Source organism: Epinephelus lanceolatus, chromosome 10, assembly GCF_041903045.1.
Source record: "Epinephelus lanceolatus isolate andai-2023 chromosome 10, ASM4190304v1, whole genome shotgun sequence".
Classification (NCBI taxonomy): Eukaryota; Metazoa; Chordata; class Actinopteri; order Perciformes; family Serranidae; genus Epinephelus; species Epinephelus lanceolatus.
This window is the reverse complement of record NC_135743.1, coordinates 29,013,802-29,040,057: the sequence shown is the minus strand read 5'-3', so window position 1 is coordinate 29,040,057 and position 26,256 is coordinate 29,013,802. Positions and strand designations below refer to the sequence as shown.

Below are 26,256 nucleotides of genomic sequence, written 5' to 3'. Positions count from 1 at the left end.
TACACTGGTTTTTATCTTATCATCTTGACTGCTGTAACTGAATGTGATGTGCCTTTATCTTGCCTTCAGCTATGATGCTGCAATTAACAAGACTGATCTTACAGTACCTCGGTTCCTGTATCATTAGTTCCAGTTACTTTTAAAACACCACAGTTTGTCTGCAAAGCACTACATACTTTGGTTGGATGATATTAACATTAACTCTGATTGGATTTGAAAAATTATGTATCAACAGGGAAATTTCATGAATCAATGTAATACTCATTTTCATTAGAGCATGCTCTGTAATTCCACATATGAGCCAAATAATCAAGATAGTCAATGTCATATTTTAATATTTAAGTAATATGCTATTTGTGCAGATAACTGCATTGTCTTTATACAGGATTTATATAGTACTTGTGTAGTTGTGTTTTCATGTTCCTCTTCCTCTTTACAATTTCATTCAAGCTGACTGTGTCATGCTGTGCCGCCCCAAATGACGTTCTCTGCTGCCTCTTCCTGCTGTTTGTCCAAGAATAAGGTCGCACTAACACATAGCCTGAGGCTTAGAAATCGTCAGTAAACTGTGTGTTGGAACAGTTTATAGTGCCCTTCTGTGTGGCTTAATGTCTCCCCCACCAATATTTTTCTTGCTCTCACTTTGTGTTGCTTCAGGGTGCCACTTAGAGCACTCTGCGACTTGCTGTGTGTAGCTGCACGCAGGTTCCGCCTACAGCCTTCCCACCCTGTGTGTGTATGTGTGTAACAGCGGGTGTGTCTAAAGTTAGCATGGTGCTCTGGGGCCTGGAGCTGCGTTGTAATTAAAGCTGTCCTCCTGGGTAGACGGTTGCATACAGATCTCCTATGGCAGGTCCCTGATTAGAATTTCCATCTTGCTGCTGTGGATAGAAACCTTATATTTCCAAACAGGCAAACCTTGGGCAGTTCGTCTGATTGATGATCATGCATTTTGATCATGTATTTTTCAAGTGCTCTAGAGGGTTTTAAATAGAGCTGATGGTGCACAAGACTGTTGTAGACCGAAATACTCATTCAAAAGGCTTCTTCACTTCTACTTGTTGAGATTCAGAGATTGAGGCATTTACTATGAACGTCAGTAGGTCATACGTACCACAACGTAACTGACATTTCTGCTGTGCTTTATTCATGTACTGTGTTGCTTTGCTATCATCTTTGATAAACCAAATCTCTCAGCAAGGAAGCAAAGCAATGTACTGCTGTGGATGGGAGCCACAGCAAAATGTATTTGAGCCACCACCAAAAAAATAAAATAAAATCAATATCAGCATAAATGTACACTACGTATGGAATATTTTCTACACTGCAAAGAAAAATTACTGTTAATGGACTGTGGTGGCTTTGAGATAACAGCTGCAGTTTCCCATTGGAAAAGGCAGGCTAACAGCAAGGTAAAGCGGTGATTGATGATTGATTTAAAACAAAAAAAAAATTAGGTAGCTAAAAACTAACCAATTAAGGCAGCGTTTGCTCAGCACTGTCTGATATTATGTACGTGATGTTGGGATTTTCTACCCGGAAGTTATTGTATCCAAACATGGAGATTTGGTCTATAGTTAAATCCCTTACTGCTGGATACATCTTGTCTGCGCACAGATATTACAAATATTTGCCTGAACCATCTAACTCAAGTCAAAGACTGCAGCTCAGCCACGCGTGCCTACTCTAGATAGATTTAGGATGAACACAGTGCAATTTGGAATTTTATCACTGTATCTGTTTGATTTTAAGTATATAGAATTCTTTATTAACTGATTTTATAAAAAGGTTGTCAGGTTTTCATACTGTAGGTGCAGTTTTAATTTGTCTGAAGAACCAGATAAAATATATCACAACATTAGTTAATTGAGTTCAGAGATCAAACAACAATGCTGTTGTATGACACAGTATTAATTGCTTTGCTTTCATGTTAAAACACTGCGACTATGTTGCAAAGAGAAAAACGAGATCCAAAGGGTGAGGTTGTTGTGACACTTACTTAACATACTGTACTGCTGTGATTCTACCAAGTTGAAAGATATACTGTATATTTTTATGTAAACTGTGTAAAAGTCAAAGGTAGGCTATCGGGGAATAGATCTAGAAATAAGTAATTTGGTAATTTACATTTTAAAGACATTACAGTTTCAATAGTGGTTGTCATGCAAAAGAACCTGCACAAAGCTAATGGGCTATTTGTGATCAAGCAAGAAGACCCACAATAATTTAGCTATTTTAGTTGTAAAGCAGCTCCATCTGCATTCTTTTCCATTTTTTTCAAATGGAAATGCTCACTCAGATGTTAGCAAAAAGCAGTGACGTACGTTACAGTGCTGATTATAACTGTAAGTGAAAGGATTAGCTTTGGTGTTTTGAAATGGGGTTGACTCAGTACTCATCTATAGTCAGTGTATTACCTAAAGTAGATTAAAAGACATAATGCAGGCTAGGGGCTTTATATGAATGAACATCATCATGCAAAAACCTGCATCAGGTCACATGGGAAATTATCTTTAGAAGGGCTTGGGAAAATAGTATTTTGACGTTAAAACATTTGTACACTTGACCAAAATTTATATTTTCAGATTTGAAGACAGACTGAACACGACTGGAAATCTACATAATGGTATAAAACCTAACAAACCCCCCCAAAAATAATGGACTTGCATTAAAGCTTAAATTGAAATCATGAATTTGAGGTGACCCTCATTGAGACATTTACATAAAAAGCGGCGGGGAGGAAAGAAAGGGAAGAGGAGTTTGTGGAAGTGCAAGTAGAGGATAAAGTGGAGTGTCTGCTGGCTGTTTCTCTGGTGGGAGATTCACATACATTTGGTCTGATAAAACAGAGCAGGGAGGCGAGAGCAGAAATGAGCAAAGTGCAAGAAGGAGAAGAGATGAGAGGAGCGGGCAGGGGGCCTGATGAAGGAGCCAAACTGCTCTCACTGGAACATTTTCTTTACTCTCCTGCTGCCTTTCTCATTTTAATCAGTCCCTTGAAGTCATTCTCTGTCCCTCTCTGCAGAACTGTTGGAGTTTATACTTAAAGTCTTCACACTTTCTTAATTTCCCTCTATCTCTCATTGTCAGTGCCTCCAGTTGGATTTTCTTCTGTACACATCCTCTGTTTTATATTCTCAGGCTGCAGCATTGTGTACAATTCCCTTCATACATCCTGTCATAGACAAATGTAATGAAAAACAAATTACTTTACCCTTTGCTCCCATCTCCATTAATTATCTCACTTTATGGTTTGTGTACATCCAATATGTTTGCTGCTCTCCACTCAAATCTTCTCTCTAGTTATGAAATAGGCAACAGTAATTGCTTTTCTCTTCATCCTATATGGGTAATAGTTTTCTGACTTTGCTGTGTGCACTTAAAACATGACTAATGTTAACCCATGTCATTTCACAACAACAAGCTAGCCAACACCATCAAACATTCAGATGTCGTTTAAGGTCCTCTCCTATATGTCTTTTTCTGTACCCATTCAGACAATCAAGCCATCAGACATTGCCACTGTGCGAACACTTGGCCGGCCCCCCCACCTCATCATGCGGATCATGGACTGCGTGCTGCTGCTCTTCCAGAGGCGAGTCAACCCAGTGAAGATCGACCCAGAGAAGAACTGCAACATGCCGTCCTGGCAGGAGTCCCTAAAACTCATGACAGCTGGAAACTTCCTGGGCAGCCTGCAGGTACACTCACCAGTATCAGATTTCTACTCTTAAGATTGTCATAATATATAGATGCTCACATATGCCCTAGACTCCATGATTTGGGAGATATCTTTGGTAACCTACAGAGATATTTAGCATATTAAAAATTAAAAAGGGTAAAATCATTGCAGATGCAACAAAGTTATTTATTTAGAACATTTTAACTACACAAAATAAAACAGGTCAGGTAAGACATGGCCAGCTTTTCATTGCCACGAGTACTGCCTGCATCAATTTTTGAAAGCTCTCAGCTCGCCACTGTGCTGACTGACTTGAACGAGCTACAGGTTGACATAGTCTTTCACTCTCTCTTTCTCTCTATACCTGAAGTTACTCTCTAAACCAGAAGCTCTCTCAGGTACCAAAGTTTGTCAACGTTAAACGGTACTCAGTTATACCAACATTACTCTGTCGGTACCTTTAAAAGTACAGAGTTGGGCACCCAGCTCTGTTGCTTAGGTGTGTTTCAGTATGCAGCGGAATCACTGGCAGCAGCTCAACTAATTAGTGAATTGTACACTTCATTCTCACATTATATTTACCTTTTTAATGGATAAAATTAGCTGTTGTTGATGTTATGACTACCTGTTCTTTACAGAGAAGAACGCTGGCCTCCATGCATTCTCAGTCTTGCAGGCAACTATTTCATAACCATGATATAAAGTCCTTTACTGTTTGTTACAGCCATGATAAGAACAAGACTATAGACGTCATTTGTTTAAGGTTACATGTATGGTCTTGTACATTTGAGATTAAAGGTTTGGGCAGATTAAAAGTTCAGGTTCAGTCTATTTAATGGCATTTGCAGTAATTCAGCACCAAGGTGGAATGATTAAATCAGGCATCAGGTGTGTTAAATAGGCACAACCAGTGTGAAGACATCTTATGGTCTTGGATTTCACTCCTCCAAATTAAATCCACGATAGTCCTCATCTTTCTCATCTTTTACTCCACTTTCATTGTTAGATTTTTCTGTCTACCCCTCTCTCTCAACATCTTTTCTGTTATTTCTATGTCTTCTCTCTCATCACCCAGCTACACCAGGTCTTTTATCTTACCTTGTGCACCTCTGCATGTTATCTTTTATCTTTTTGCTTCCTTGCCTTTTTCTGCCAGTCTCTTTTTTCACCTACTCTTGCACAATCCTTTTTCTCTTCTGTGTTTTGTTCACCTTCATTCTCTCTCTGTCTCTCATTTCTGCATTTTAGCTGCTCTGCCTCGTCTTTTTCCTCCTTTTCGCTACACTTTTTGTCGTAGTCTCCCACACCACCTGTTCTTTCCTTTTCTCCTGTTGTTTCTTCTACAGCTCTGGTAACTGTCTTTACTCAATCACCACAAATCCACTGATCATTTTTCCTTTTTCTCCAATTCATACAGTTTTAAATTTCTTTTCTGTAAGTTACAAGTGTTGTGAATTTTTATATTCTTTCTGTACTGAACGAAATAAGTCTTGTTTTTTCCCCCAACCCCACCCCCCACCACCACTACCTCTCTTTCCCTCTGCCTTGCAGCAATTCCCCAAAGACTCCATTAATGAGGAAATGGTGGAGTTGCTGTTGCCTTATTTTGACATGCCTGACTACAACATTGAAACAGCCAAGAGGGTGTGTGGCAATGTGGCCGGCCTTGCATCGTGGACAAAAGCTATGGCATCCTTCTTCTCCATCAACAAGGAGGTCTTACCCCTGAAGGTAATATACACTGTAATAGATCTAACACAGTGCTGTTCATAGACGGTATGTGACGCTAAAGATATTATAAATAACATGTTGGGTTAAGTTCAATTGAGATGAATTCCACTACCATACATATGTTAGCCTCTTAAATTTCCCATTGAAAACACACACACACACACACACATTGTAATGCACCTGTCATCATCACCCCAACAAACTGCAGCACCCACGCACACTTGCACACAAATTCCCTGGACAAAGTCAGCGGTCCTCCACTCCACTCATGAATAGAGCAGTTGCTTTTTTGCAGTCAAGCCTCAGGCTACAGAAACAGCACAGACTGTCTCTGATATTAAATACATTTATTTATATTCTCACATTTTGGAGCAGTTTGCTGATTGTGTAGGCAATAGAAGTGCCCCAAAAATTTGAGACAGACAGCATGAGAATCATGTTTCTATCCATTGATCATGAGCATACAAAAACGGCTTTTCTGACCTATCAGAACAAAGCAAACAAACTTGTAATGCAACAGAAAGGCAAACTACACAAGGATGTGGGCTTTCTAACATGCATTTATACTCTTTGATAATTGGGGATAGCTACGGATTGCTTTCAAGTTGTTCAATGGCTGACAGGTTTCCTTTGTGCTGTAAATTGAGCCTTCATTTTCCCAGGAGATCATATGCATTGGCAGTGACAATTGCAGTCAAAGCGAGGCTTATGGGGGATCAATCGAAACACTGATGGAGTCATAATTCTATAGCTTTTATATTGTACAAGCAACATTTACTTTATGATAATAAGTAAAAGCAAAACACTTTTCTGTTTCCAATTTAATTATCTGTCAATTTAGATAATCTCCTCTGGATCTCCTCTCCTCCTCTGCTGCATATTTTAAGATAACTTATCTTTATCTAATTCTTTGGTCAGTGTTGTGTAAGTTGTTGTTTTTTTAAATAAACCTAGTTCTTGCATCTGCAAAAAATTAAATCTACACAGTTAAGATTTTAAATGACAACAAAGTTTTTAAAGCTCTTTTGGTTTTCTGTAACTGAATTTAAGGACATGTACTGATTTCATCTACAGTAAGGGCTGTGTTTACATCTAAGAGACTGACGAATCCTTTTTCACATTTAAGCTGCTGTAATTAATTGCTTCTTTGCACCGGCACGTAAAGTGTTTCATTTAGTATTTATTTCTTTTTCTAAGGAATTATTAATCCCACACACAGCAGAAAGGAGTGGAGCAGAAAACTCTGTACACAAAATCCTTGATTAATAAGACATGGCACCACACGCACAGACACACACCTGCTCACTAAACCCTGTGATTTCATGCAAATGTCACAAATCCGTTTTCTATTTTGTCTTCCTGCCAGTGCAGTCTGTGAATGTCTGCTGCATGGCGATCATTAAAAGCTTCAACTCGCAGAATGCAGTTAGACTTTTGGGTTGTGTTCACTCAAACTTTGCATGATGATCACCTCTGCTTCCCCCTCTACTACTGTGTTGTTCTTTTGTAGCTAATTTCCTTCCCCCCTTGTTACCACGTTTCTACCACGTTTCATTTTCCTACTTATTTTGCCCTCTGCCGCATCTCATTTTCTCCATCTTGCTGGCACCTTCATGTCTCTGCTCATCCTGGGTGTCTTTTTCAAATCACCCATCCCACTCCCTTCCTACTTTCCTACTTTCCCTTATCTCCTCTCTCACCGACTTTCTTCCTCCTCTCATTTTCTGTGTCTCTCTCTCTTTCACACACATACACACACATTCTGTTTTTCTCTTATTCTCTTGAACCTCCATGAGAACCCCCTGCCTCTCCTCTTTGATCCTGATCTTTTGCTTTATCGTGGAACACAGCCTCGCAAATTGATTTTCTGGTTTCCAGCTCAGTGGTGGCTTCCCTTTAAGCTGGCCAGCCAGACTGCCAGACAGAGATACAGTTGGACAGACAGACCGGCAGAAAGACGGGCAGGGATAGTCCCCTCAGATGTAAATTAATATAAAGTGAATGCTCCAGACTTCCTCCTCGCCAGGCCACCCAGACACACTTAGACATACTCACAACTTTTCTCTAAATCTCTGTCTCTAAACCTTTTGCAATGTTTTCTCCACAGCCCCAGCTCCAGCCAGAAAATATCCTCTCTGCTTTCCCTATCTGCCTCACACTCACTCTCCTCCTCCCCCTGCCCTTCTCATCACCCCTGCATCACTGTTTATTTTCCAGTTTCTCTCTGTCTCTATTTTCTCTTGAAAATCTCTATTCTGGCATCTCCCGTTTAAAATTTTTAAGCTTTGAGCCTCTACACCTACACCTGTGACATGTTACACTTCTAAAAATATCACTAAAAAGATTTACTTCCTACCATTTCACCTCTGTGCTTACTCATTTTATGCTGTCTGACGTGAGCCAAAACATGTCCCTAGCCAATTTTTTATTTTCGATTACTTAACCTGTTTGTCATTGAGTTTAATGCAAAAAAGGTTTTTTTTGCTCTCCAACTCTTCATTCATTCCTCCCACCCTTCATCCCGTCTCTCTCTGTCAAATCCTCCTCGCCTTCACCTTGTCTTGTCTGTCTCCTCTTTCTGCTTTTCTCTGTCCCTTTCTCTGTCTTAGCCCTCTCCCTAGAGAACTGACTGTGACCCCTGTAGGTGTTTCATGTGCGATAAAGGCATCACAGATCTGTGTGTCTCTCTGCCCTCCTTTTTTTCTCAGGCTAACTTGGCAGTGCAGCAGAATCGTCTGGCCATAGCTAATGTGGACCTTCAGAAGGCTCAAGCTGAGCTGGATGCCAAGCAGGCAGAGCTGGATGTGGTACAGGCAGAATATGAGAAGGCCATGATGGAAAAACAGGTCAATAGCTTCACTTACTACCTCAAAACACAAATATAAATCAGTTTGTTACATAAAAATAACAGCAGTGATGTTTCCACACCTGGATTATCTTTTATTTTAAAAATGACACAAATATTTCAGGTATGAGCTGAAGTTGCAGAGGTTTTTGACTTTTTCTCTTTTAAAAGGACAGATCACTACAAAATTGAAAAAAGCATTTTCCTCTTACCCCTAGAGGTATTTATCAGTCTAGATTGTTTCAGTGTGAGTTGCCGAGTTCAAGACATATCGGATACAGATATGTCTGCCTTTTCTTGAGTATATTGGAACTAGATGGCACTGAGCTTGTGGTGCTCAAAGCAAAAAACAACTCAACAGCAATGTCTCTCTCCAGAAATCATGACCCGGTTCAATCCACAGACCTTGTTGTTAGCAGTTTCTTTCTACCGAACTACACCTACCAGCTGTATCACAGTTGTCACACAGAAGGAAGTGTGCATCTACTGGTTGCTCACTTCTGAGCTGGCTAACATTACAGCTGAGCTGAGGAGTACGCCATTAATGTTTACATCTGCCACAACCACAAGCCTCTTGTGCATGAATAGATGCATGCCTCCTTCTGCCTGGTGATGTGGTTGGTGGATGTAGTTCAGTAGAAAGAAAATAGTTCCCTATGAAACTGTTCACAACAAGGTCTGTGGGCTTTCTTGAGTAACTGGGTTATGATTTCTGGAAAGAGACTTTGCTGTGAAGTTTTTTAAATGTATTTTTTGCCATGTATGTTTTTTTTATTTTTAGAACCACAAGCCAAGTGCCTTCTAGTTCAAATATATTGGAGAGAAGGCAAACATCTGTATGGGTGATATCTCCATCACTCGCCAACTCACACCACAACAATCTAGACTGATAAATCACACTACAGGTAGGAGAAAAAATATACATTTATTGATTCTGGGGTGAACTGTTCCTTTAAGACTAATTGCTGAACATCGGATAGCACATGATGGACATCTAGTGTTAGTCTGTTCCACTGAAGCCTGTCATAGAATGGGGAATTACAAAAATATGCTTAGCAGTGTAGTAACAGGACATTACATTGTCCTACTTAGAAAATGGGATCACCAGTTTGAATGCAGGCTTTCTTAATTAACTTCAGTAATTAACTGCTCCATATGATTGTTTTAATTCATGTAGCTGGCACAGCAGTCTTTGTGCTTTATTGGTGAAATTCCCAATTTCCTGGACCAATGAGATTTCATTCCCTTTCTCAGCTCACTCCTGTCCTCTTACAGCAACAGTATGTTTCTTCATATACAGTGTATTTTTATAGATAAACACAGGCTAAAACAAAAATGGCAGCACAGTGATGCAGTGGTTAGCATTGTCCCCTCACAGCAAGAGGGTTCCTGGTTCAAACCTGGATGGGAGGTTCAACCCTAGGGTGGGGGAGCTGATGTTGCACCACCTGATGCTATTTATAATCAGGATTTGTTTCTTCACAGTCGTTTCACCAAGCTTTAACTCTCTAATGATGTTTCTTGATTAAAACACAGTATTTTACAGCATTTTGTTGAATAAGCCACTCTTTTATTTAAACTGGGATCCCAGAGGTGGACTCTCTTTTTAAACACAGCCTGTGATAACCTGCAACAAAAACATAAAATGACTCAACCTGGGTTACGCAAGTGCCACTTTTTAAATAAATGAAACTAACAGTGGTGCACTATTGATTGTGTGTGCAGGTTCGTGAGTCTTGTCTGCCGCATGTTTTTCATCATCCGTACTCTCTGTTCTGTGATAAATAGGAGCATGTAAATGGAACAGTATATGCATCAACACTCGCTGATTAGCAACCCTGGACAACCCAAGTTGACTCTTTTTATAATTTTGTGATTAAGACACTGAGCTGTTTATCTCTGGAGGATAAAAGTGAGATTGAAGGGCTCACTGCAGAACCGTATAACAGACAGTCTTTATTGATGTAACAAACATTATTGCTATTGGGCAAATAACCTCTTAATTGCCTGTGAGCAGCTGATGAAAAGATCACTGTGATAATGGCTTAAAGGTGCCTAAGAGGTGTTACGTCTTAATAAAGCTTTAAAAAGGAAATCTAATTTGTCAGACAGGATAAACATACCAACAAGAAAGTACAAACTTATCCATCCATCTAATGTGGGTCGCAGCAGTCCTGAGCCTATACAAGTGTAACCCACTAAGCATTAGGTGAAAGGCAGCTGCCTGTCACTCAGCTAACACATATAGACAGACATCATTCACACTGATAGCAATTTAGAGTTTAAAGGTGTTGTGTGACAGCTTTAGTAGCATCTGACGGTGAGATTGCAGAACTGACACTTCTCCGATATGCCAAGCGTGCAGGAGAACTGCGCTGGCCCACAGGAAAATGAGAATGGCTCTATTAAGAGCCAGTTTTTGGTTTGTCCATTCTGGGCTACATTAGAACAACATGGCTGACTCCTTGGAAGAGGCGGGCCTCCAGGAGGTGCACTCTACTTGCAGCCAGTTTTCCTAGTGTTCAAACAGGGGAATAACAACATCAGAGTCTGTCATGTGATGCCATATGGTCCAAAAATGCTTTTTGCCATAGACTTACATTGTGAAAGAGACATCTGTAAATCATTGGATGCATTTTTTTTTTTTTTGAGTGTCACAACTCCTGCAATATGTCTATTTTCACTATCAGGATTTGATCCATTCAGTTTGATAACATTTGAAAAAAAGTCTAGAGAAGCCACTTTATCCCCATTCAAATTAATGGAGGGCTAAACTGGGGCTAGTTGGCTCGGCCGAGGTGTCAATTGCGCTTGCTCTATAGGCCCACTGATGCAGAAGCAGTGCTGATCATCCAGGTAATATTATATACAGCAGTTGACTGTTGTGCCACTGAGCAGCTTCCTATTTATACTATTGTGGCATATTTATTATGAATACAGTCCATCTGATGCTCGTTTTGTTTCCCTTTTTTTTTTGCATTTTCATCACTACTACGAATGCAACTGTAGCCAGTACCTCACTATCGCTATCCTCATTCATATTTTAACAAGCAACAAACTATATTCAGTTACAAAATCAGCCTGAAAAGCTCAAAATCAGATCAGAAGTACAGAGAGCTGTTGCGATGTTGAGATGATACATCGTCTCATCTAGTGCACCGGAGTGAACTGGCAGGCTTTTAGAACGTTGCAGAATGCCGCATTGCAAGTAATTGCCTGTTTCAGCTCATCTTATCATGAATCTTTGGTCTGAACTTGGCTCTAAACATCCATGGGAAGAGGACCAGCTCCATATCTAGATTTAACAGCTCATTTTAAGATAACAAAAACACAATAATTCTTATTTTCAGGTGATTCGAAACACATGAAAACATAGTAATGAATATTATTTACCATTTTTGCCAATAGATGCCCCTGAATCCTACACACTGGACCTTAACATCAACCTAACCTGCATGCACCTGGAGGAAATCCACCCACTCCAATGCTATCCTATTTTAATGCGATTAAGGAGCAACTTAAGTCACAAAGGACTTGGTTTTTTCAATCCTGACATAAACAGACTGTCCCTTTCCATATAAAAATACTTGATATTGGTATAAATATGCACAGATGTACAGAGAACAGGGCGGTTTGATGGTTTAATGAAGAGACAGTTGGAAGGACAGACTAGGAGGCCAAACAGACACATCAACCTACTAAGCTGTTTGCCTGCCGTCCATTCCCATCAGACCCTGCTAGAGGATGCTGAGCGCTGTCGACACAAGATGCAGACGGCGTCCAGTCTTATCAGCGGCCTCGCTGGCGAGAAGGAGAGATGGACTGAGCAGAGCAAAGAGTTTGCTGCCCAGACCAAACGCCTTGTTGGTGAGATTTAAAGCAGGTTTCAAAACGGAGCTGGCATTCAGAAAACTATGGTATCAAAGAGATGTCTCTGCAGTTCATTACAGATACATGCTCTGTTATGAATAACTATGATTTGCGAAATGTTGCTTGAATTAAGTCGATATTCATTGTCATTTACAGTTACTCTTGGATAGCTGCTACCTAAATACATAATGTCATTAATGCATACTAATACTTCTAATTAATAATGTGGTCAACATGTTACATTTTAGACATTTAATCCCCACTGTATTGCTGACAATTTCTAAGCATTTTACTTTTATTACATTAACATAACCCGCAGCAGGGGCTGTTTTTTGACTGTGCTGCTGGCATTACTCTTCTGGATTTTTTATATTTAATTACATTTACACATAACCAGTACTAAAGTATGTAACACTTTGGACTCCTTGTTCCAGGTGATGTTCTTCTGGCCACAGCATTCCTCTCCTACTCCGGCCCCTTCAATCAGGAGTTTCGTAATCTTCTGATGAGTGACTGGCAGCGTGAGTTAAAGCAGCGTCACATCCCATTTGGAAACAACCTCAATCTGACTGAACTGCTCATTGACGCACCCACTGTTAGCGAGTGGAACCTACAGGTCAGTGATCTACTTTGGCAACTACTGCCAACTGTATCAACAGTTTTAGTGCATACCAGTGGCGAAAGGTAGTTACGACAGGCCCCAGTGCACGCTTTTATGAGGGGTCTGATAGTGTACACTATCACACATTGTCTCGTCACTTGATCAGAGACTTGACATTGGATAACAGTAACATACATATTAACCAGCAGTCATCATTGCATGTCTGTGTATCAAAAAAATACAAAAGGAGATGATAATTATTAGCTTCCTTTAACAATTTTGATTTAATTTTGTTAGAGATACTATCGGCTGATTTACAAAAAAAAAAAAAAAATATGACAGAGATGGGTTTGCCTTTTTCAAGGGCATATATAGCAAATGGCACTGTCTTTAATTTAATGGGAATTATTATTCTTCTCCAAGGTAGCAATCACTCACAAGGGCCCATTCTCCACCAAACAAATTGTTGGAGCGCCGACTTTCTCTATGGGTCCCCATCTCAAGGGCTCCAGTACAACCACACTCCTTCCACTGTCTGTAGTTATGCCCCTGGTGCATAGTGATGCAGTGTATAGTATGTGATAATTTTATACTGTATCTAGTTTCTAGGATAGATACTTGGTAAATAAGATTTGCATGTTGTTTTTCCACAGCTTAAAAAGACAAACAGTGTTTGTATTATTTTGGAGCTCACAAAATGAAATGAAAAGAGACCTTTTCTTGCCTTCAAGTTTTGTCTATTTTCTAAGAGAACTAATTATGCAGTTGCCTGGCTGAAATAGTTTTTTTAATTATCAATACTTTATCTCTTTCTTTGTAGAATAAATTCAAGTATCATTTAAATGTTTGCGGCTGCGAAATCAAAGACTGGATATTCTTGAAATCAAAACATAAATTAGCTGGCATTATTAAATATCAGGAGTGAGTCTGAACCACTATTTGTCTTCCATGTCACAGGGGCTCCCTAATGATGACCTGTCCATTCAGAATGGCATCATTATCACCAAAGCCGCACGCTTCCCCCTCCTCATTGACCCCCAGACACAGGGAAAGATCTGGATCAAGAACAAGGAGTCTGGGAATGAGCTGCAGGTTTGGGATTTTTTCTGTCTGTTGCTTTAAAATACTTGACCTGTGTTGCTGCCACATTTTTTGATACACAATGAAGACGTACCATTATTAACATAATATGTCAGCAGCAGCAAAATTTTGGGTTCAATCAAGTATCAATGATGGCTGCTGTGCGTCAAGTTGTTCATCCTCTGTTTTTTTATATTTTTCTGTCATTATTCTGACATTATCTAATCTAATAATGCAGAATTGCCAAAATTTCATATTACTAACACAGCAAAAATAACAACAATCACCTTATAACACTATTTCAGTGCCATTATTTTTTATTTCTCTGTTTTTAAGTACTGCATGCATTCCAACAATTTAATAGTTTTTCTCTTATTCGTCTACTGTGCCAGTTTTTTTGATGCAGGATTTTAATTTTTAGTGGCCTCTAAAATCTTCACATTGCTTGAAATCATATCTAGATGCTCAGTTTCTGCAATGTACTGTTTTTTCTCAAATCCTTGTTATTGTCCAACATGTCCTTTCTTTTATGAAGCGCCTTGAAAAAGTACTGCAGAGTTCTGCAGATGTAATAAGACCAGCCGAGGTCACTGGCCCTGTTAGGGGCAATCTCTGAGCCGAGTGAATGCATTCTGCAATCCTATTAGGAGTGTCCTGAAGACGCATTTCCCCAAGCAGAGGGTATAAACCCTTCCCACAAGTCACCTCATCAGAACAACTGTATTTGTTTTTGTCAGGTTTTCTAAAAATGGCTCATCGTAAAAAGTGATGTGTTCTTCATGTGACAAGTCACATTCCGGAGACAGAGGTTGGCCTTTGTGTCTAAGTAGAAATGGGAAAGAAGTCAAATTCTTCATTTGACTGAATCACATGCTTCTCACTGTCTGTCTTAAAATTTGCTCATCAGTCTGCCAAAAATAATATGATTGCTGCTGAGGTCAAATAGTAAAGTGATAATAAAAAATGGGACATGGTTGTAGCTGACCACTGATACATTTGCTTTATTGAAAAAAGGAATGCTTCCAGATGTCAGCTGCATTACATGTTTATGTCATGCAGTCACCATTTCTCTTTATCCATGTATTAATACAAGTCTTTTATTCTTTCTAGATCACTTCACTGAACCACAAGTACTTCAAGAACCATTTGGAGGACAGTTTATCTCTCGGGCGCCCGCTTTTGATCGAGGATGTAGGGGAGGAGTTGGACCCTGCACTTGACAACATTCTTGAAAAAAACTTCATCAAAACTGGCTCCACTTACAAGGTAACATGGCAGAAATAAACCTCCTGAGACTCTTATGTACCAGATTGTTTTTTTCTTTTAACTTGGTTAGAGGAGTGTGAAATGAGCAGGTGCATTTCACACGCTGGTGGAAGGCATGATGGGATTTAGCCAGGTCCTTCTTTCCATGCCAACTGTCACACCTATGCTGACACAGGTTGATAAGCTCAGGCAGGGGAAAAGCAGCCCCCTCACTGACACTTCACAGACGGTCTTTGATTTCTCGGAGGATGCCAGCTGGAGCACCTGTCCCGAATCATGCTAATTGTCTGGGGACATATTAAAGTGTGCTCAGTGATTTGGTCACTCACAGAGAGGCTGTTTTATTGAGTGCAGAGATAAGTGCTTCCTGTTTCTCTGGATCTGTGGTACAACAGATTTCAAATTCTATTTTGTACATACAGATACAGATACAGACAACTTTATTAATCCCACCAGGGGCAATTGGTTTGAACAGCTTGCATACATTATACAGACACAGTACACACAATAGGATACAGTAGATAAGATACATGAATAAACAGAATGCCGAGGAATACATGTCGTAAAAGGAATAAAATCATTATGAAGAATTTAAGAGACGAATAGCAGAGGGAATAAAAGATTTTAAAAAAATCCATCCCATTCTTCTGAATGTGATATCTCAAGAATAACTTGGGATAATAACTTCTTGTAATTTGGAACAAACGTCCACTTGGACTTAACAAACTAATTTTGATGTCAAGGATCAAGGTCATTGTGACATCCCCCATCTCATTCTTGTCAACGTGATATCTCAGGAAGGCCTTGCACAAGCATCAACTTGGAACCAACGACCAACTGATTAGAATTTGATGGTCAAAGGTCAAGGTCATTGTCACCCTGAGTTTGTCTCATTTTTGTGAATGCAATATCTCAAGAAGGCCTGTAGGGAATTTCCTCAACTTTGGCACAAATGTCCACTTAGACTCAGAAATTACTTGATTCGAATTTGGTGGTTGAAGGTTAAAGGTCAAGGTCACTATAACCTAACAAAACAATGTTTTTACCATAACTCAAGAATTCTTACACTAATTATGACAAAATTTTATGTTTTTTCAAGTTATGACTTTGAAAAAGGTCAAATGTCAACTTCACTGTGACATCATAATGTTTTGCAAAAACTCTTTTCTGGCAATATGTCATAACGCAGAAACAGAAGGGAGACATTTTGTCAGAATCGGTGGCACTGATCTTGGGTGTCCATCTTGAAACTGTGCTGGTTGTATAGATCTTCTCTGTTGCTGGAGGGAAAATGAGTGTGAACCATCCATGTTTGCACTGACATGGATATAAACTGCAAGTGCAACTTGACTGCTGCGTGGAGGCATACAACCACGAGGCGGTATTCTAGTTTTAGAACAACAGTATCTGCTATCGATTTACCACTGGACAGTCTGCCCTCACTCTTCCCCTCCCATACCTGTTTGTTCTGCTCCTGTAGCCGAGGCGGAAGCTCCCCGAAGAACTGGTGTTTGGCTTGTGAACTGCAGCAATATTTTCAGTGTCTGTTTCCTCTACAGCCACAAGCAACTCTGGCAAGAAGACACACCAGTGATCTATTATTAATGATATAAAGGATATATTATATGATATAAATGATCTGATTAAGATAAATGATAAAATATGCATCACATTCTTTGCCAACTCTCGATTGTCTTGCCCCCCTTGTTCTTGTAGCCTACTTAGTCCACATACTTTTCAGTTGTGTCCAAACAGAGAGCTAGAGAGACGAACACACACACACACACACACACACAAACACAAGCACAAGCAGACAGACAGACAGACAGACAGACAGACTGAGAGGGAGAGAGTGAGAGATGATGAATATTAACTGATTAGATGCATCTAATGCTTCCGATTAGGAAAGAGCATGATGATGTAATGCATTTGAAATTAATAGAAATATTTAATAAATTAAAATATTGAGGTAAAGGTCACACATACTTGTTGTTTGTCACATGTAGTAGACCAACATGGCAGGCAATGCAGGCCCCCTCTGCCGGCAGGTATCACCACAAATTGATACTGTTGGTTCAGGCAGGCCATGGTGTCAAGATCGGCTCACATCCCAGCTACATCAGCTGATCTCAAACAGCCTGACTAGGTGATTGCTAATAGATAACATGATTCCTTTCTACACAACCAATTGGCAAATCTCAGTCAGGGCACCCTATTTAACTGCTTTAGCCTGCCCACTGTTGCTGCTTCCTGTGAAAGCCTCTTTGCAACATGCTTCCACCCCAGCTCCTCCTTTTGTTTTCATGCTGTATCTGACTTGTCAGTGTCATTTCTGATTGTTGTTGCTGCTGGCTCTGTTCTGTACATGGGGTGTCCTTGCTGCTGCTCTCCCTGCCTTAGGTTTGCCATGTAGACGCATGGAAGGGTAGGGCGGTTGGCACTCTCTGCCTAAGGTTTTCCTCACACGCATGTGCATGCTTTCCATGTAGGCTCGTGGAGTTGCAGAGCGGTCCTGACAGTCCCAAAGCGGTCCTGACTGACGTATATTTTAGACCTGTGGGAAAAACTGTGATGAGATGGGTAGTTTTCATGTCTGTGCTTTATTCAAGTAGCTTTTGTTGTATTTTTCAGCAGCTACTGTACGTGGGAGATGACAAGGAAAGGGAAAACCAAGTCAGCCCTTTAATATCCACATTAGTGAGGTCATTTAATTAGCACTAATAGTAATTTCAAATGAAATCTTAATAGCCAAACATGATAATTCCGCATTTAATATCAAGTCATACTCAAACTGATTTCTACTGTGGCAATTCTAATGAATGAGCTCATAATGAGAGTGTGGCCCATTAAACACAATTACAGTATGCCCTTATAGAGGCTCTCACTGGCTTCAAGTAACTACATTTCCTGTTGATGGCAAGTGAAATCTAATATTGTGCCTCCACCCTGGTAGATCTCTGCTGCTTTTGCTTTTTTAATTTGTGGTTGTATAGTGAAAAATGGACCACTCTCTGTCCCAGCATCCTAATTTCCTGTAATATACTGTTGAAGTTAGATATGTTTAATTTGAAAAATTGTAGGGCATGGTTTGAATGGTTCTTATTTTGTCTGAATTGTATTAGCCAAAATGACAGCCCAGAAGCAAGCTTCAGATGTGCATTCTGGGTATTACAGGAAATACAGTATTGTATATGACAAGGGAACACTCTAATTTGGCCTCTCTGCCAATAAATTGGTTTGAACTTTCAAAAAAGCATTTTTTAGAGCACACATAAATTTTTCTTTTCTGTGCTGGTTGTAAAGTCACTGCCCTATACATCACAACAGGAAATGATTTTTAAATTTGTCATTGCGATCCTTCTCTCTAACTTTCTCTCACACACATGCATGTATACACACACACACACACACAGAAAAACTAAATCACACAGAATGTACGAGGTTGTGAGAATGAGGCAGAGTGAGAGTCTGCTTCTAGGCATTTTTCTCTCTCTCTCATTATCGCCTCTCAACTCCTGGCTCGAGCTGATGCTGGTTATTCAGCAGCTGACACTGCAGCTGCCTCCCTCTACCTCACACAAGCCTCAAACAAACACACATGAATGCACTCACACATACCACAAACATACCATATAACTGCAGGAAAACATGCACACTCACTCACACACACCGTATGGTGATCGCAAGTAAGCATGTGGTACATGCAGACAACACATTGAAGCAGAAGTCTCTCAGCTACCTACTGAGAGGCCCGTTTAAAGGTGTTTACAATCTCCCTCCCACCCTCTCCTGAAAAGCTTTAATTTCTATTAATATCCTGTTGTGAGGAGAAAGCGAAGGTGTCTGCGGCCGACAGCTCCTGAGACAAGTCGGCAGATGGATAATCAGAAGTTATACTGCCATGAGTAATTGAATGCTGATCAGAGCAAACCAAGACACACACATTCATGCACATGTACACACTTACACAAGCATATATAGACACAGGAAATGTTTCTGAGCAGCTGTATCTGCAAAGCGATTGTTCGCTTACACCAGATACCTTTATCATGTTTGTCAGTACAGCCTTATCGTGCATTTTCAAAGACATTAGTGACAAATGTTTGATAATACGTTATTGTCGTCTTGAGTTAATTTAGGGTGGATTTGGAAGAATAATCAGTACATTTTTTTACCAATGTACTCTTGATACTTATGCATGTTGCTATTTTGTAATACTGACGTTGTACTCTCTTTTCTCTTTCTATCTCTGCAGGTGAAAGTGGGTGACAAAGAGGTGGATGTGATGAAGGGCTTCAGGCTATATGTGACCACCAAGCTGCCTAACCCTGCATATACCCCTGAGATCAGTGCCCGCACCTCCATCATCGATTTCACCGTCACCATGAGAGGACTGGAGGACCAGCTGTTGGGCAGAGTCATCCTCACAGAAAAACAGGTAGAGATGCTCTCAAACTAAATGGTAGCCATTATAGCCAGCATATATGCAATACACATTAGCTGCTCATTTGAATGACTTTATACTGCCGTATTACATCATTGCCAATTAGTGTGTTAAATTTCAGTATGTTTCCACAAAACAGATGTACCTCCAGCTTGCTTAGATCATTATAATTCCTTAAAAAGCCCTTGGAAATTCTTTTAATACAGGCTTCCAACATCTTGTATTGTGTACCTCATTTTCTCTCTAGCAAGCACAAACTGTGAGACAACATAACTGGGAGGTTATTATTATTGCCCCTTTTAATATAGAGTATGGCAATCATTACAGTCCTGACAATGTGAAGAAGTGGCCATACAACAAAAACCAGTGTACATATGCACCTATATGAAATATTCACATAAAGACAGACATCGATTGTGATTGTGAAAAGACTGGTAGTAATGGCCAATCCAGAGATGAAGGATTTATGCTGGGGAAAAGTGGCTCATTATCTATGTACTAAATATGGATTTAATCATAATGTGAGTTGAAGCTGCAATCACAGCTGTAAAACTTGGGTCTCTGCAGTTCATATAGCATTTACAAGCCCAACATCAGTGTTCATTTAAAATAAACACAAACTATAACAGAATAGATGAGCTTCTGCTTCTCATCATGTTCATTTCACAGTCAGTCGTCTTCACTAAATTTATGTGTACATTGTGACTATACTTTAGAGATAAAATCAGACACATAGTTTCGAAGTGGCTTATATTTCCCATGGGTTTACTGTGAATGACTGAGGTTTTGCTTCAGAGGAGTACAGTCCCTTTAATTCGTGGAGTTACAGATCGGCCAGTGGCTCTTAATACTGCCTTTTACTTTGGTGTTTTGCTTTCATCAAGTGCTGAAGCAGGATACAGTATTTTCTCTGCTAACTCTCTCTTTTTACTATTTCCTCTGTATCCAGTGGGTGCTAGGGCACTCAGAGAAATCGTATTTCTCCTGTTATTAGAGATGGATTCTTTGCAAAAATAAATATATAAAGTTGGACACTGTGGCTTTTTAGCAAATTGTACTTTAAATTGTGATCACAGTAGCAATATAATTGGTTTTAAACATATCAGTCAGTGTGACAACAGTGGTAACTTGTGAATATTTTAACCTTGCTAATGGCAACATGTAAAGGTTGATGATTATTGGTTTAGTTTAGTCTTATTTAGGATCCCCAATAGCGGCAGCATAGCCTCTTCCTGAGTTCCAGCAGTGTCAGTCAGTCCGTCTCTCCCCTCAACACCAGACTGCTGTGAAATTTGCTCTGGATAACAAGATACTTCCTACATGTACTTTACTTTTATCTTATCTACTCTCAGGCCAAAGTGCCAGCTTCTAGTCTCTCGAAATGTAAAAGGCATTTCATTTGTTGATCATATTCATGCTTCCCTGGAAGTACACCCTTTTGATTTCAATGATCTCTTGGCCTTTCCTCTAGCATAATGCTACAGCTTTGTAACCTGTTTTTCTGACACCAGGAACTGGAGAAGGAGAGGACAGACCTCTTGGAAGATGTGACATCTAACAAGAGAAAGATGAAGGAGCTAGAGGACAACCTTCTCTACCGACTGACTAGTACACAGGCAAGGACATGGGAATGTGACAGTACTCAGTGCGGATACTGCTGCAGTGTTGGGAGGTTTTAAATCTAGTTTGTCTGATTGCTGGTGTGTCTCTATTTTCATACTGTTTTTCTATAAAGCAGCCTTGTGCTGACATATGCAAATAAGCTCATTTGGAGTTACATGAAAATGTTGGTCAGGAAGTTTTTTTCTAAGACAGACAGTTGCATAAATGAGGTCACACGGGGGAAGAACATTAGAAAAATGTACATGTCCATCTGTTACAGCCATGAGTAATGCTTCCATTTTCATTCATCCTCTGACTTACTCTGTAAAATATGTCTCTTTGCAGGGTTCATTGGTGGATGATGAGAGTTTGATTATTGTCCTTGGCAACACCAAGCGCACAGCTGAAGAGGTCACTCAGAAACTGCAGATTGCTGCAGAGACTGAGATCCAGATCAATGCTGCTAGAGAAGAGTACCGACCTGGTAGGTCATGACAACTGGCACTTCAGTGGCAATTCAGAATTTACACTCTTTAGGGGGGTGGAGTGTAATTTTCTCTGTGTGGTTACAGTCTGCCAGCAAAGTTCAGGTTCAGTCACAAAATACTGATCTATTTTCAGTTTGAAATTCAGCCTAAGCAATCACAGAATGGACACTATCCAAGAGAAGATTTGCTTACCCCACACATTCCTTTAAAACAGACCTTTTATTATGACCTAAGTCTATATGCATCTATGCTATATTCTTAACTTAAAGGGCCAGTGTGTAATATTTGGCATGGTTTATTGTCAATCTGAATCTGAATCTGAATTTTCTACCCATTAATATGTTTATACAAGTGTATGATCGCTATAAAATAAAATTCGTTTGGTTTTTGTAGCCTTATAATTATGCTTTTATGTATATATATAGCAAGGGCCTTGCTTTAGAGAGGTCGCCATCTTGCGCCGCCATGTATGTACGGCAGACCGAGTGGACAATCCAGCCAGCCAGAGAACGCGTTTCGCGTGTATAAATGAACCAACGAAGACAGCAGAAGGAAAGAAGAAGGAGGAAGAAACAGCAGAGTGTTAGTAGTTTGTCGATAGAGAGTAGTGAAAAGTTTTTTTAGTTATAAAGTTTGCGAATGGACCACACTTACCACGCAACAGGAGAGAATGAACCCGAACCGTCATCTGCGAGGAAAAGAAGACGCAACTTCACTCCTTGTGATGCACTCCATGCGGCGCTTTTCCTCCTGATGATATATCTCCCCAACGATGGTAGCAGTAGCACCGAATCCCATTCTGTGCATTCAGCCTCTCTTCTCACCCGCTCAGCATCAAACACATGGAGTTCCTCATCTGTATGCTCCGGCTCAAACAGGTATGCCTCTGGGTCTGTGTCCGCTACAAGAAACTCTTCAAAATCGCGTTCAAAGTCGTCCATTGCAGCTACTATAGTCCGGAGATATTGCTAGACTAAATAAACAGCTGAGCTCTGTTTAGGTTGGCAGAGCAGAGAGGGGAGGGGGGTCCCCACTCAGAATGGCAAACGAGTATGTGTGTAAAGTTATGAAGTGTGTCTGTTACGCTAGAAGAGTCAGAGTTTGGGATGGAGTGGAGTGTTACCGGTGTTTCTGGAGTGCTCAAATAAACTGGCCTTTTTCCCGAACGCTCCTCTGGTCTCCTGCTTGTGAGGGATTCATTACAATATCGTAACATGGTTTAGATTTCTAAATAAACATTCACCTCGTCACTAGATAGACCTACTCCTGAAAAAGTCATGCGCAAGGCTTTTTGTCCCTACGAGGCTACCGTCATTTACCCAATGGGAGGGGTGAGCGAGTGAGCCCTGCAATCTAGAATTTGACCACTGATGTCACTGTTTTCAACCCATTTTACACACTGGGTCTTTAACAGACATTAAAAGGATAGTTCACTCTAAAATCCAACAAACATACACTCTTCCCTGTAGTGCTTTTTATCAGTCTAGATTGTTTTGGTGTGAGTTGCTGACTGTTGCAGATATCGGCTGTAGAGATGTCTGCCTTCTCTCCAACATAATGGAACTAGATGGAACTCGGCTTGTGGAGCTCAAAGCGCCAAAAATACACTTGAAAAACTCAACAGCAATGTCTCTTTCTAGAAGTTATGACTTGGTGGTGTGAGCAGTTTCATATAAGAACTATTTTCTTTCTAAAAGACTACATCTGCCAACCGCATCATTGCAGCGAAGGAAGTGTGCATCTTCTCATGCTCATGACAGCGTGAGATGTAAACATTAATGGCGTCCTCCTCAGCTGAACTGTAATGCTAGCTAGCTCTATGTTGCTTTATGAGCTAACTAATGAAGCAATACACGCTATCTGCTATATTAAAGAGAAGGCAAACATCTCTATGACATCTCTTCAAAACAGTCTGATTCAAATTAATGTTTTGTTTGTTTGTTTTTTTCCACAAAATAATTATTTTAGGACAGTATTTTTTATTTAAGTGTGTAACAGATTTTTTTTTATTAAGGAGGCATTTTTTTTTAAATATATTTATTAATAGAGGCCATAAAGTCAAAACATCTGTGTCAGTTACAAACACGTGCATCAACAACCACACTTCTTTTAACATTGCCATTGAAATGTTTGTGTTTGTCTCCAGTGGCCACCAGGGGCAGTATCCTGTATTTCCTGATCACAGAGATGAGTATGGTGAATGTCATGTATCAGACATCTCTGAGACAGTTCCTGGGACTTTTTGACCTCTCTCTGGCTAGGTGAGAATACACTGACATTTGCTGCTCTCTGTCATGACTTGGGTTTAATCCATAAACAAAAAGCGCTCCTTTGCAACTCCACGTGAGTCTTGGTCTTGCAAGCTGTCCTGCAAATTTTGCTCCTCTCAGCGCGATTCTTAAAGTCTCCATGGGGGACTTATTGGGTTGTTGGCATCGTGAATTGGTGCTGCTGGAGCACTTGATTGAACTGATTAGGATTCAGTCATTTGTGATGCTATATCAGCCTTCCCCAAAACACTGATTTCTAAAAAGGGCAAAACAATATTAAATTTACTTGAGACAGCTCATACTATATAATTAAAGTGTTTTAAAGCCAGTCAATTTGTGGCCCAAAACCAACTTCTCTCTGTCTCTATTATCTTTGTACTGGTTCCACATTTACACACAGTAAGTACAGATGGAAAATAGAATGGAAATTACAACTCTCTGTTGTAAAAGTTAGTAAATATATAACTTTCTGTCAACTCCGTAAGACGTCAACTTTGTCAGATAGTACCTCTGACATCCATTATGTATGCTATTTGAAAAAAAATTTAATCACTGGGAGGTTGGGCCAAAACAAGGTATAATAGTCAAGACTGTGCTTGTTTAAAATATATTCTTCCAGCCTAACTGAAGACTAAAATTCAAAAACCCCCAAAGGTTTGGTCCCATTTCTCAAGAATGAGTGGAATACAAAACGGAAAGTCAGATTGCACAGATACAAATATATTCTCAGTTTTTGTCTGTTTGCTCTTACTTTTAGCCATTAATTACAATGTATACTTCCCTTACTACGCCTTTGAAACAAAAATGATCTTTGTCTAATTTGCTTCCTGGTTAGAGAAAAAATGACTGAATGAATGATCAAAATTTTGACTGAGACATTGTGACTCTTGTACTAGATCTATGTAGCACACCACACATAGAGCCATGTGATTGAAAATTTAGGCAATAGTGAGAGAAATGGGGGCATCATTAGTATATTTAAATTCTAAACAACACCAAACAATAGAGTGTGATTCAGTATGACAATGCTACAAATATAGCCTGAAGCATCACCATAGAGTTTTATCATGAAATCTATTTCACAGAGGGATGCGAATATTGATTATTATTAGCTTCACAAAGGTAGTTTTTGTTCCAGGGTGGTTGGATTGAATTGCTGCAAACAGGCGTTCAATTTACCGTATCCACCTCTTGCATCTAAATCAGGTTCTCCTTGAATAAAATGTACATATGAGGCAAATACTCGGGGGTGGAGATATTTATTGTTGTTTTGGAGCCTCTGCTCCACCACAGCTGAAAACTAAAGGGAATTATTTTCAGCTTGTTATGTTGAAGGTGGAAGCGACTGAGTCATTGTTGATACTACTGAACATGGATACTTTAACTGTAATGTTTTGGTTTTTGAAAATCCGCTTGCTGTTTTTGTATAGTGCAAAATGTCTTGAGTGCCTGAGGCAAACATCAAATACAGTGACAGTTCATTTTAACTGGCTACCTATTGACTTGCCTGCTCGAATCATTTCTCATCAAACTCTACAACTAATGATGTCAGGATTTCCAGTATCCTTAATGGCTAAAAGAAGCTTTCACATAATTCACTGTTACCAAGCGCCAAAGACATTCAGTCAATACTCTTTATGTTCAAATCAATAAACCAAAATTAACCATTAAGGCCCTGACACACCACGCTGACAGTCACAGTTGCACCGTACTCTTTATGGTGTGTCCTATAAAGTTAGCCCTTGTCGGCCCTTGACGGCTTTTTTTCATCCGACTTAGCATGTTTAATTGGCATCAGAGATGGCGAAGGTGATGGTGACGTTTATGTTACAGTTCACTGGTGCATGGTAAATATGCTTTGTTCTTTCAACATTAGATTGCATTAGTAACGTGCTAACTGGCAACCATCATCATGACAGTCTTCTGGTTTCCTTTGATGGTGGTGATGATGGTTCCGCCTGCTGTTGCAGAGAGTTATTTCTTCTCACACAGGCGCAGAACATACCTGCTGGTTGGCTGTAGTCTTTGCGGTGTGTTCATGTTCTAAGTTTTGGCTCAGACACAGGTGGCATGAGGCAACGCAACAGTTGGCTGCTAGATGCTAGTTTTTTTTTTATATCTGTTTGGTGTGTCTGGGCCTTTGGGTTAACCAGTCTGACCATGCTGTGATCTCTGGTCTATATTTGGTTTGTAAGAATTAATATTAGATTAAAACTATGTAACGTTATAACAGGAGCTCTAAGGAGCTAATGAGTTGCATAATGAAAATGTATGTGTGGTATATGCTGTTAAAGCTGCAGTTGGTAACTGTAATGAAAATAATTTTCATACTTGCTGAAACTGTCGCTTTATTCTGAACGACGTATATGAGAAAAAT

At 39.9% G+C, this 26,256-nt stretch overlaps 1 protein-coding gene across 1 annotated transcript in view; it reads left to right on the top strand.

Moving 5' to 3' along the window:
- The window catches only part of dnah5 (dynein, axonemal, heavy chain 5), a 147,402-nt gene that overhangs the window by 85,227 nt on the left and 35,919 nt on the right, over window positions 1-26,256 (top strand). The window contains exons 66-76 of the mRNA XM_078171910.1: window positions 3,498-3,701; window positions 5,234-5,413; window positions 8,122-8,259; window positions 11,990-12,125; window positions 12,563-12,744; window positions 13,687-13,821; window positions 14,920-15,075; window positions 19,331-19,513; window positions 21,031-21,135; window positions 21,467-21,605; window positions 23,756-23,870. Coding sequence (XP_078028036.1) covers window positions 3,498-3,701; window positions 5,234-5,413; window positions 8,122-8,259; window positions 11,990-12,125; window positions 12,563-12,744; window positions 13,687-13,821; window positions 14,920-15,075; window positions 19,331-19,513; window positions 21,031-21,135; window positions 21,467-21,605; window positions 23,756-23,870 — 1,673 coding nt within the window. The remainder of the gene's footprint in view (window positions 1-3,497; window positions 3,702-5,233; window positions 5,414-8,121; window positions 8,260-11,989; window positions 12,126-12,562; window positions 12,745-13,686; window positions 13,822-14,919; window positions 15,076-19,330; window positions 19,514-21,030; window positions 21,136-21,466; window positions 21,606-23,755; window positions 23,871-26,256) is intronic.